The sequence below is a fragment of the Cylas formicarius genome, unplaced genomic scaffold (assembly GCF_029955315.1).
Source record: "Cylas formicarius isolate icCylForm1 unplaced genomic scaffold, icCylForm1.1 PGA_scaffold_10__41_contigs__length_53128322, whole genome shotgun sequence".
Lineage (NCBI taxonomy): Eukaryota > Metazoa > Arthropoda > Insecta > Coleoptera > Brentidae > Cylas > Cylas formicarius.
The window spans coordinates 5974768-5988340 of record NW_026844214.1 but is presented as its reverse complement, the minus strand read 5'-3'; the positions used below and the strand labels follow the sequence as shown (position 1 = coordinate 5988340).

Below are 13573 nucleotides of genomic sequence, written 5' to 3'. Positions count from 1 at the left end.
ATATATATATATATATATATATATATATATATATTCTTTATATTTTGTTTTTTCTTAGACCTTCTCTATATTTATGTTTAGCTTTTGGTTCTTGGGTTATAGGTCTTTGTATTAAAAGCGATTAAAATTTTTTGTCCATATATTGACGTTTCGGTCTTCTATGACCTTCTTCAGAAAGGGGTACAGTCAAAAAGAGACAAACACAAATCTTAAAATTGAAGAGGTAGCATCATATGGAAGTTTATACTTTAAAAGCGTTTGGTTTTGTCATAGTGCCCTTGATAAAAGATAAAAGTCCAACAAAAAATGATTTGTATACGGCACTCACACACATAATACACACAAATTTAACGAAACAGTTAAAATATATATAAGAGTTTAAAAAAAATAATAATAATAATACCGATACGCGAGGTTTGCTCGCGTCGACGTTACTCGCTTTTAATACAAAGACCTATAACCGAAGAACCAAAAGCTAAACATATATATATATATATATATATATATATATATATATATATATATATATATATATATATATATATATATATATATATATATATATATATATATATATATATATATATATATATATATATATATATATATATATATATTAAAACCACATTTACTACTTATCCAAAAATCTCTCAACATCTTCGATCCGTTAAAGAATAAATTCTGTTTGATATACCAGAAGCTTTTACATTGGAAAAACAGGACGAAAAATATCAATTAGGCTAAAAGAACATGACTTTAGCCTACCACAAATAAACTCATCAGCAGTTGTCGAATACAATCATTCTTGCCTGTACTCAATTCTTTTCCAAAAAAAAAAAATCTGGAAATTCTTAGAAAATCCACAGTAGTTTCTAAACGATCAAATAGTCTTAACCGCGACTCACGTCTTTATGTTTCACCAATATGGGAATTAGTCATCTAAGACGCAGGAGGAATCCAGAAGATTTGTAAATAGTTTTGGTGAGGGTTTGCAGGCCTAGAACAGAGCCTGTCGATACAATTTAAAAAATATTTATTAAGATAAATTTTTAATCAGTATGAGCATCCAGCCGTTTGTTTATTGACCTACACTGGAAAAGAGGTTATGATTATTTTATAATCTTCCTTCTAATTGCGGGCTGGTGGAACTATACTTGCTTATACGAATTCGTCGTGAAATTTTGGTGTTTCTCATTTACATTTTTTCTTGTTTATTGTTCTTTCAGAAAATGTTGTTTATGGAGCAGATCAGGAGAAAGTGCGGGCCGATTATGGCGATCGTCTGGTACATCATTCTGACTGTTTTCAACATAAATTCAACAGAGTCGGCTCGAAGACCGCAGATAAACGGCACATGGATGTGAGTATATATAAATTATTTTTTTAATTCATCACACAGGGCGACAACATTTTTCTACTACTTCCTCACTAACTAATTTTGGATTTTTGAAAAAATCTTAAATTGATGTTTTAGAATACTCAAAATTCAAAAATTATTCCAATAAAAGTTATATAGTGAACGACTAAAATATAGATCAATTTCATTTAAAAATCAGGTATTGTACTTTGAAGGAAAATGGTCGCACACGTCCATCATAACTTTTTTTTGCGCAGTAAATAAAAAATATGGTCCTTTTTTTTATGAAACACCTTTTTTTAAGCAGGTGCCAGTGAGATTCTCAAATTGTTACAATTATATTTCTGTCAGTAAAGTTAATATGGCGCATTTAACTGAAATTCTGAAAATTACTTTTTTCTGGATATTTTCATTAATTTACCTTATTAGGAATTGCAAATTAAGTCATTTTGAAGAAATTATAAATCATATAAGATTTGGTGGAAAAACTAAGGTCCAATAGTTTTGTTACTGGAAATCCCTTCCAAAACATTTAGTTTTTGTGGATATTGTGTATGATTTTCTCCTAACCATCCTATAAGTTTTTATTTACCCTACCATTTAAACAAAACGTAACTTCTTAACTAAACAATATCTAACGATTGAAAAATGGATTTACGATTTAAATTAAAATACAGTTTATAGCAATAAAATATCACAAGAATGAAAATTTTGGTGTGAAAACGTGGTGTAATTATGTCTTTATAGCCTATACCATAATCCAACTTCCTTATCAAGTTGGTGGAGCTGATATTGTAATTGATAATGATAAAGGGAGAAGGTAACTCGGTTATACGGAAACCAAAAAAAAAATGAACAGTTTAAGGAGAAAACGTATTTAAAAACTGCTAAACATTTATTTATTTATTTCATTTGCTTCTGCGTCCAGTAACCCTATGCAAATGGAGCATCCAGGTCAGTCCAGTGGTTTGCGGCATCTGGATCTAATCGTAAACCATTTTGTATGAAAAGGAAATTACAAAAAATATTCCAAATACGACAATGGAAAAAATGCTTTATTTTTTTGAAAAACCACCGAAATTGTATCTTAAGCCGTTCTTTAAGTACAACAAATAATCCAAAAATACAAATTCCAACATTATTATTATTATTCTACTATTTTTCAGTCTCAGCATTGACATGAATTACATATCTTTTTTATTTATTTCGTAGAGATACAAGATATAAGATATTTATTCACAAAGCCCAGTACAAATAAATAACAAATTACAAGTCATGTATATCCTAAAACCATGTACATGTTAACTTTATAAAATGTATAAGACGAGTATTACAAGGAAATGTATAACGACCAACACTTTGGCATTAAAAAGAAACACATTCATTTTGAAAAGAAAACATAGATAATTTAAATGCTCTCAAATACATTTCAAATTCGTTCATGCTGCAGAAAGCATTAACTGATAGGAGCCTCTAGACGTGTTTGTCATATTGATTTGTTGATATATTTTTTATCCTTGGAGGAAGCAAATTATAATAATATGGTCAGTGTGTTTCTTATGTGAATCTTTATTCTTTTGTGTGATCAAGAGTATTTTAAATAAGGATATGCTTGGTACTGTTAATATTTATAGGAGTTTAAAAATCAACTTAAATAGCCTCTTTTGCTGTACAAACTTCCTTTCAGAATCATTAGCTTGTCCCCATTTTACAATGTTTTATGAAACAGAAGAGTACGCTGACGCGTAGCAAAAAGCAAATCGTTAATATCGCATAATGTTGTTTAGCTTACTGCTGACCCCACCTCACCTCCTCCTCAAGTCACTTCAAGTCATTATAAGAACCAAGAAACCTCCTGGTCTGATTTATATCTAATGGCAACCCAGCAGAACTTAACGATAAGTCTGGTAAAAAAGGTTTGATATACTGGTCAGTAAACCACAACTGTCTTCTCCACGTTTACAATCAAATGGTTTTGTTTACAAATTTCATTAAACTGTGTAATGATAAGAGAGACACCATCCACCAAGCTTTTCGCATTGCTTCCAGGGACAAAAAGTTTCATTTACTTTTTACATTATTGCATTTATTTTTCTTTGAGTCATATATGATAAGATCCATTCATTAAGAGGCCCTCATTCTAGCTTCTTTGCCATTATGTTCCAGTTTAAGGAGTTAAATGAGCCAGATATATCGAAAAATTTGTCCCTGTTTCAGTGGAGCGAACAGAACGAAAACCATGTTCCACATTTGAGATTGTATCTTCTTGGTCTCAGAAATGTTAAGATTCTTCCTTCGTCTCTTATACTCGATTGTATGTGCATGGCTATTTAAAAATTTTAGCTACAAACTTTGAGCATCGATATTTTGGATTATTACAAAATGGAGTGCGTGGGATCCAGTTACCACAGACTTAAGCCCCTATTAAGCCCTTCTTCCAAGTAAAATAATTACCAATATTCTTATCATTAATAAATGTTCTTTCACAGTTTTTATGTGAAATGTACCATTGCACAGAAAGGTAACACATTGTTTTGAATATACCAAGTGTCAATAAAATTGCTACCCAAGCGATAATAATGAATCAAATTGAAATTTAGAGATATTATATAAATAAAAGTATAGTTACGTTTTGGCATATCAAACAATTGAATAGCACTTCTTTTGTTTTCCATTTTTTTATTTTACTTTTAAATTCCAGTCGGAAAGGTTCTTTTTTTTCACTAGTTATTTTAGTAAAGCAATGGTCAGATAGAGTATTAAAAAAATGGTAAAAGCAAAAAAAAAGTACACTGAAAATTGAACTTTGTAGTAACAGCTTCCAATGGAAAACGCCTAAAAGTCCCATTAATATTATTCTGTGTTCAATTTAGAATAGTTTTTATAATAAAGAGTTTTTATGTATCTCCAATTTACCGTTTGATATGTTTACTTTCAACAAGATGGCGTATCCGCTCATAATTCCAGGATATTACCCAGTTATCTAGATGAAAACCTAAAATTGTTTAATACCTACATAAGTGTAACTGGAAATGGTTTTATCTTCTTTCTTGTTACTCTCACTACATGGTGGGGGTAAAAAGCTTTCGAACAAGTGGCACCTCTAGGTCTACTTTTGGAGCAGCATCCTATAGTACCATTCCTACCGAGCCTGCATGTAGAGTTTCAGCCTAATCGCTACGTTATTTCACATTTGAGACCACATTGCACAAGACGCTTTTGTCGTTTTCGTGAAAATGGAAAAATTGAAAAAATGTGCTGTCATCAAATACTTCTCTTAAGCAGTGGGTTTCTAAATTTGACAACATCAAAAATGATTGAGAAAATCCATCAAGTAGTGCTTGAAGACTGTAGAGTGAAAGTGCATGAGATTGCTGAGACCTGTAGGATGTCAATTGAATGTGTACGAAATATTTTGCTCAACCATTTGAGCATGGAATAGCTGTGTGCGTGGTAGGTGTCGTGTTTGCTAACGCTCGACCAAAAACTCTTGATTCGAAAAAATATTTCTACCAACAACAACTACACTCCTGAAAGTAAGAAACGGTCAAAATGATGGGTTGCAAAAGGCTAAAACAATTTTGTCGGCAAGCAAGGTTATGGCTACTGTTTTTGGGATGCTAGAGGAATTATATACACTGATTACTTTGTTAAGAGTAAGACTATCACTAGTCAATACTCCCCAGAGTTATTACAACGTTTAAACAACCTTATTTGGTGAAGAAAAACATTTTGTTTCATCACGATAACGCACGAATTGAAGTTTGAATTGATGCCGCAACCTCCCTACTCTCCAGATTTAGCCCACAGCCAGTATTACCTGTTTCCTAACCACAAAAATAGCGTGGCGGTAAGAGATTTAAGAGCAACGAAGAAATTTTCGAAGCTGTGAATCAGTATTTTGAGGAGCTCGACGAATCTACGTTTAAAACTGGTATAATCAAATTAGAACACCGTTATGAGAGATGTAGCGGTGTTGATGGAGATTATGTGGAAAAATAAAGCAAAAAAAAATTAAAAACATCGTTTTTCTTGGTCGGATCGGAAACTTTTAACACCGCCCTCGCATACTTACATGTATTTTTGTATATATTTGAATTTAATTTGACTTTTAAATTAAAATATCTCAAAAACTATTGGAGATACATAAAAACGGTTTATTAAAAAAATGATTCCAAATTAAGCATAGATTAATAAAAATGGCTTTTAGGGGGAGTTTTCATTGGAAGTGTTTGCGGAAAATCACTACAAAGTTCTTTTTTTCACTTTTATCAAATCAAATTCAGTTGTATGAAAAATACTTTCTCTACTTTTTGGTTAAAATATGTTTTTTTTTAATTTAAATTTATTGAAGAAACATAACATCTGGACATTTGTGAAGGCCGTTATCTCCAAAACTATAAAAGATGTAGAAAAAGATAAATAAGAACCGGAAGTCCTATTTAATTGTTTCATATGTCCAAATGTAGCCTTACTTTATTTATGACATCTCCTGTAAGACTCTTATTTTTTTAAGCTAGCCCATAAAATTTTTTTTGTATGTACAACAAAATAAGCAACCACTTGCGAGCCAGATGTTTTCTTATTTAACATAGTTTTGGGGTGGAGTAATATTTTAAAATAATAATAATCTATAGGTACTCAGGTTATTTTTTTCTTAGTTTCAGATGCGAACCGTGTCACTTGGCTGACGCACTGATCATCTTTCTTTTTGATCAAGATAGTGAATAATTATTCCTTAAGAAATAAATAAACATTTATATTTCTTACCTTTCAATTTCAGGGTCGTGAAAAAGAAAAGCATTAATTAATTAAATTTGAAATTTATTACTTAGGTAAGATAATACACAGGTTAGCTCACTAACAAACAAACAAATTAATAAAGAAAAAAAAAGTGTAAATGGAGCAAAAAAGTATATAAATCTCTACCTGGTGGTAGGTGTGAGTGTGTCAAATCTCACCTTCAAGTTTTGGCGGTGCAAGAGAATGTAAGGCAATAAATTATAAATCAATGAATTATATCTTTAATTTAAAAATATATGTTCTTGAAGAGAACCGAAGCTATCCAAACCTCAAGCTCTTCCGAAAGTTACCAGCTGTCTGTTATTATCCCGGTAACCAAGTCACAAGATGGAATGGTGACTCAACCGCACGTGGGCGGTCCCAGATAACCCAGCAATGTCCGTCAGGAAAGCCGGCTACTCGATAGCTAAGCTCTCTGGTATTCCGATGAATGAACAAACCCCGTGGTAGGTTAGCGATGGTTTTCTGGAAATGTGGGGCAATGACAATTCTTTTTCAAAATCCCTCGTTGAGGAAGGTTCCCATTCCAAACTCCAAATAGATCCAAAAGTATGGGAAATCACAAATTAGTGGCCCATTTACATATCCTCTTCTTATTGGGGTAGCACTACCGGGTCAAAAAAAGAAATCGGGCACACAAAAGAAAACCAGCCACAAACCCAAGCTTCACCAGCGAGCGTAACAAAATGTCGGACAGTCAGACAACCAGTTTTATTAAAAAGGCTAAACGGGCCCCAAAAATTAGAGGGAAAACGCCACTCTTGCCAACCTAGTCGATGGTACGCCACCAGTAAACGAAATCGAACTACCTGAACGCTATATATGGTGGCGACCGGACTGCCAGTCCCAGAAAATCGAGGAAGAATAGGTTAATAATGTTTACTATGCCCCGTTAAGACCCGATGAGAAATACCGAAACAACAAAGGCAAATGTGGTCCCCAGTCTCATAGTGTGACCGATGGTAACGGTACGACTCCCTCTAATGCGCAACTAATACTCTGTTTTTGCATTAGTATCTCTCAGTAAACCGGTATCATCTAAGAGAAAACCAAGCGAACAAGGGGTCACTCACACAACCGTAGCAGAGTAAAATGTTTATGGTTTGGCAAAAAACTAAAGAAACCGAGTCTACAAAAGAACGTGTGTTAAAATCGCAAAATCGATATGAACCTAATAAACAAGAATTTTGAATATTAAGAAACCCTCGCCAAATAGCAAAAAGTGGTACTACACTAAGGTACCGTACCATTGAAATATGAAACCTTGATTGTCAAATTTATTTAATCGTTTGTAATTACAGTGACACCCGCTAGAGTTACTCCACCCTATCTAACCAACCAACTAACTAACTAACCAAAACTAACCGTCGAAAGAAAACTCACCGAGTGCTCTCCAAGATATTTAACGGCAACATTTTACGTTCCCGCTGTTAATAGCGACGACCAATCATACTCGCCACCAAGCGTTTTCGATAAAATAAATTAGAAACGGCCAAACCGTATTTTCCGGTCTCCGAAAGCATTTTGTATAGAAAAATAACAGTGGGATGCCCATTCGTCGTGCTATAGCGCGAGTGGGAAGCGGCACGTAAAAATGTAAACACTCGTGCATTTAGTATCGACCAACGACACACAGAAAATTGTTTGACACACTTCTTGGGCAAACACGAAACCTTTCGAATGTTTATTTTTAATAAGTCGCTTCTCGCCAGCAAAACAATTAGGAAATTTGTTAGTTTGACTTATGGAGGAAATTGGTTGTCAACAAAACGCGATTTGCATATCGCCGAAAAGGATTTGAACCGCGCCAAATGTTTAAAACGCCTGGTCGCCTACGTACGGTACCGGTATAGTTGCTCAATAAATGAGTGAATAAATTGAGAGATAAGTTGGAATTAAGGACAATTGACAACAGTGCAGATTATTTTATACGCCTTCTGGTTATATTGCAGCACAAAATGCATAAAATATTTATTTGTTAATCGCCACGCAAATATATATTTGATATTTTGGAAAAATGTATTTCAGTTACTTACACTGAAATTGTTTGTATCGAATCAATATTTATTCAAATAAATATTTACCACATATTTAATGTACGGGCAGTGAACAAATGTTAGTCTGATTCAAATAAATATGTTCTTTGAAATCTCACAAGTATTATTTAAGTGAAATATATGTTTATATTTTTTTTGTACTTCCGTCTGTAAAATAGGACATAATTCACCGCATTACCCAACATCCAGGAGGTATTGTTAGCAAAGATTTAATTGTTTTAGAAACACTGTTGTATAGCATATATCGGTTATAAGAAAACGACCTTCTATAAAGTAATATATAGTGAAGAGGAGGAATCTGAAATCTTAAATTCAAATTTCTGTATTTACACTTATTTACTATCTTTTGGTTTTACTATGACTATAAAACAAAACCATTTAGTTGCCCTTAACTGATGTGATACTTGCATCCTTCTGCGTCTACCATTTACACATCGTAGAGAATATTTTTGTAAACTCTGAATTCCGTCTTTATCTATTTTATTCAAACAGTCAGTCAGATTTAATTGATCACTTGATCACTGATGCTTTCTCTATAAATTTGTTGATATGTGACTTAAAACGGAGATATGTGTCAAAATGTAATCCTAGATTTCTTGTTTGTTTTATGCATTTAATAGTTTCTGCTCTATTTTGACATTAAATGCAATTTCAATGTTATTCCTATGTTTGCCAAATACCATATCCGATGATTTTAGATCGTTTGATAACTATAATAAAACACTACTCAATTTGTGTAAATAGCTACCCTGCAAAATGACGTTTGGCTATATGACTTATTAGTTTGTACACATTGAAGTTTATTTTCCATATAGCTTTTAAAGTGTCCTATCGCGCTCTCTGAGAATCCAACAAGGTACAAAATGGCTAAAAGCAACTCATGATTTAACTGACCTAAATCAGACTGGTGCTCTGAAAGTATATTAAAGCTTTTTAAATGTTTTGTAATTTGACAATTCATATCTTTTTTCTACTCCCGTTTGTAAAATACCTAATTACACACGTATCTAGCGTGCGGGAAGCGTCACTTTACCACGTCAGTTGCGTTTCCCAAGGATCCGAGCCACTTCGAACATTTCCGGGATTTTACCGCACAGGTTTGGGAGTAATCGAATGTTTTCGGAGATAATTGACCTGATAATGTAGAAGCAACTGCATAAGAACTAGGCAATGAAATGAAATTATTTTTTAAATTTTGTTTGTACAATAAAGTCAAGTTTTTATCGACCTGTATATTTGACACAGAAACTGCAAAAAATGTCTGTTAACATTATTCGGAATATTTATTCGTTCAGACAAAACATTTTTATTTTTATTTATTTCTTTAACGAGTTTAATCTGAATAAACTATAGATTGTTCTGAAATTGCATTTCTTTTTTATAAGATATTTAGCGTCATTTAAGAGAGAATTTTCGATTTAAAATGGTCCAAATATATTTGTTTATTTTGAACACCCTGTAGCATCTAATTGAAATTCCGTTTCGTATATGTTTGACGCCATCTTCGAATAATGCTAATATCTAATCTCAACAATGTGAAAACTGGTATTTTTTTGGAAAAATTAAAATGTTGGAAAAACTATTACGTTTAGGTATGTATTATTAGTTTTATTATTATTTGTTATTATTATTATTTTTTATTATAGAATCTTTACAAGTTTTGTATTTACTCATTTGAAACATATGAGATAATGAATGAACTTTACTCTTTCGTTGACTCGTTGAAATTGTTTGTATCGAATCAATATTTATTCAAATAAATATTTACCACATATTTAATGTACGGGCAGTGAACAAATGTTAGTCTGATTCAAATAAATATGTTCTTTGAAATCTCACAAGTATTATTTAAGTGAAATATATGTTTATATTTTTTTTGTACTTCCGTCTGTAAAATAGGACATAATTCACCGCATTACCCAACATCCAGGAGGTATTGTTAGCAAAGATTTAATTATTTTAGAAACACTGTTGTATAGCATATATCGGTTATAAGAAAACGACCTTCTATAAAGTAATATATAGTGAAGAGGAGGAATCTGAAATCTTAAATTCAAATTTCTGTATTTACACTTATTTACTATCTTTTGGTTTTACTATGACTATAAAACAAAACCATTTAGTTGCCCTTAACTGATGTGATACTTGCATCCTTCTGCGTCTACCATTTACACATCGTAGAGAATATTTTTGTAAACTCTGAATTCCGTCTTTATCTATTTTATTCAAACAGTCAGTCAGATTTAATTGATCACTTGATCACTGATGCTTTCTCTATAAATTTGTTGATATGTGACTTAAAACGGAGATATGTGTCAAAATGTAATCCTAGATTTCTTGTTTGTTTTATGCATTTAATAGTTTCTGCTCTATTTTGACATTAAATGCAATTTCAATGTTATTCCTATGTTTGCCAAATACCATATCCGATGATTTTAGATCGTTTGATAACTATAATAAAACACTACTCAATTTGTGTAAATAGCTACCCTGCAAAATGACGTTTGGCTATATGACTTATTAGTTTGTACACATTGAAGTTTATTTTCCATATAGCTTTTAAAGTGTCCTATCGCGCTCTCTGAGAATCCAACAAGGTACAAAATGGCTAAAAGCAACTCATGATTTAACTGACCTAAATCAGACTGGTGCTCTGAAAGTATATTAAAGCTTTTTAAATGTTTTGTAATTTGACAATTCATATCTTTTTTCTACTCCCGTTTGTAAAATACCTAATTACACACGTATCTAGCGTGCGGGAAGCGTCACTTTACCACGTCAGTTGCGTTTCCCACGGATCCGAGCCACTTCGAACATTTCCGGGATTTTACCGCACAGGTTTGGGAGTAATCGAATGTTTTCGGAGATATTTGACCTGATAATGTAGAAGCAACTGCATAAGAACTAGGCAATGAAATGAAATTATTTTTTAAATTTTGTTTGTACAATAAAGTCAAGTTTTTATCGACCTGTATATTTGACACAGAAACTGCAAAAAATGTCTGTTAACATTATTCGGAATATTTATTCGTTCAGACAAAACATTTTTATTTTTATTTATTTCTTTAACGAGTTTAATCTGAATAAACTATAGATTGTTCTGAAATTGCATTTCTTTTTTATAAGATATTTAGCGTCATTTAAGAGAGAATTTTCGATTTAAAATGGTCCAAATATATTTGTTTATTTTGAACACCCTGTAGCATCTAATTGAAATTCCGTTTCGTATATGTTTGACGCCATCTTCGAATAATGCTAATATCTAATCTCAACAATGTGAAAACTGGTATTTTTTTGGAAAAATTAAAATGTTGGAAAAACTATTACGTTTAGGTATGTATTATTAGTTTTATTATTATTTGTTATTATTATTATTATTTATTATAGAATCTTTACAAGTTTTGTATTTACTCATTTGAAACATATGAGATAATGAATGAACTTTACTCTTTCGTTGACTCACCCTGTACATGTACTTTACATACTTATGTTATACGTCTTATGTATTTTGATTAGCTATTTTTACATTTCACGTTACATATTACGTTTTTTTTGTGTGTGTACTATTTCTGACAACAAATTTTATTTATGCATGTAATATATGCATTAATTTGTTAAATAAGTTATCTAAGCTTCAATCATTTTATTGTATATATTTCCAAATATATTTCATATACGTTATGTATGTAGTGCAATCATCTAATGTTCGGTTATCCGGTCATTTCTCTAATTCGGGCATACTTTTGCATTTTTCCGGATTAAAAAAGTTTTACACTTATGTGTAGCGTAGAATCTTGCAATTTCCGACTTTTTTGCTGAATGTAGTGAATAATCGGAACTCGCCAGTTTCTATGACGACTCGCTTGTTCATCTTTTAATTTCTTACTACTAAAGGGCTCTAATTCGGCAATAATAAAAACTTGGTTCCATTGGTTATAAACCAAAGAATTGTTAATAAATTAATAAGAGCTGAATTTATAATGTATGAAGAAAAGTATTTCGCCCAATTTAAAAGGGATTAACATCATATTATAAATCGCTTCGGTCTGTGTTTGATTCAGAATACTGTCGAATTCTTGTTGTAGTAAATGTTTGCCGAATAAAATCGTTATTATTTTTTTTTTCTAGAAAAGTTAACACAAACATGATTTTTTTTATTTTTGCATCTCCACGGTATTTAAGTTTTAATTGGGGTATTACAAACCTTCAATTTATTTTAGTGTTGTATATACGGGTTTAATTTTTCGTATTTTAAATGGAACGCCTGGTATATTACTTCATTTTTGAATTCTGTACAAAATTTTAGACATAATTTGTGTATTATATCCTATATATATATGATATATATAATACCTAAGTGTAACCGTTTCTGACATTTTTAATTTTTTATGTGAAAAATGACGTTTGCAAGACGTAAAATATCTGCCAATTTCTTCATTCGGAAGCATTTGTTGTTTCACTCGAGTAAGTTTCGTAGACAAAGGACTCGAATAACGGATTCGTAATAAATTTCGTACATAATAACACAGGTAACGCGAAAAATAAGATTAAAAATGAAATTTAAAAAAATGTCAAAAAACCTTTTTTTTTAATTGAAACTACCCATTTTTATAATCTTGTCGTATTTAGCATCAAAAATTAAGGCAAAGTTAAATAAAGTTGTATATGCATAATATTTCTACTATTTGAAACATTTCCTTTTAAACGTTTGTCACAAATAATATGCTGTTGCCATATAAGTTCAGTTAATGTAAGGCGGCTATGACGGCGTTTAAACACAACAAGTGAATGATTGTTAGAAAGTTACATATCGTACAATAAAAACCGGACCCTGGCTCTTAGAAATTGTATTAGAAAATTTCCATTAAGAAGGCGACCAGAAAAAAAGATCTTCGACCGGATTTACCAACACTTTAGAATTTATGGAGCTTCGAAGAAAGAAAAAAATATACGTCTTCATATTTTGAATAATGAAGTGCAACTTAATATTTTGTTGCATTTTGCAGAGACCCCTGTATATTTAACCCCAATCTGTTAGAAATGGCATTATGTATTTAAAAACCCTTTATACTGCTTGTATTGCTCAAAGGGCCGGACATATTAAGCAACTGTTACAAAAATTATTATCCTTTGCGAGCTATTAATTTTTTATTGATCGTTCATTAACAAAAAAATTCACCAACGTAATCGCTTATTCTATGAAATGGTAAATTATGGTGGCAACACCTTAGAACTTGTTTTGTTGAAACGCCGTCATACACTAACTGAACTTATATTGCAACAGCATATTATTTGTGATGTTTAAAAGTTCAAAAAGTAAAAATATTGGGCATATACAACCTTATATAAATTAATC

General features: G+C 31.6%; 1 protein-coding gene across 1 annotated transcript in view; it reads left to right on the top strand.

The window, feature by feature from the left end:
* The window catches only part of LOC132697924 (protein Wnt-5b-like), a 178562-nt gene that overhangs the window by 42439 nt on the left and 122550 nt on the right, over nt 1–13573 (top strand). Inside the window, exon 2 of the mRNA XM_060663695.1 lies at nt 1227–1360. Within this exon, the coding sequence (XP_060519678.1) occupies nt 1230–1360 (131 nt within the window). The 5' untranslated portion in view covers nt 1227–1229. The remainder of the gene's footprint in view (nt 1–1226; nt 1361–13573) is intronic.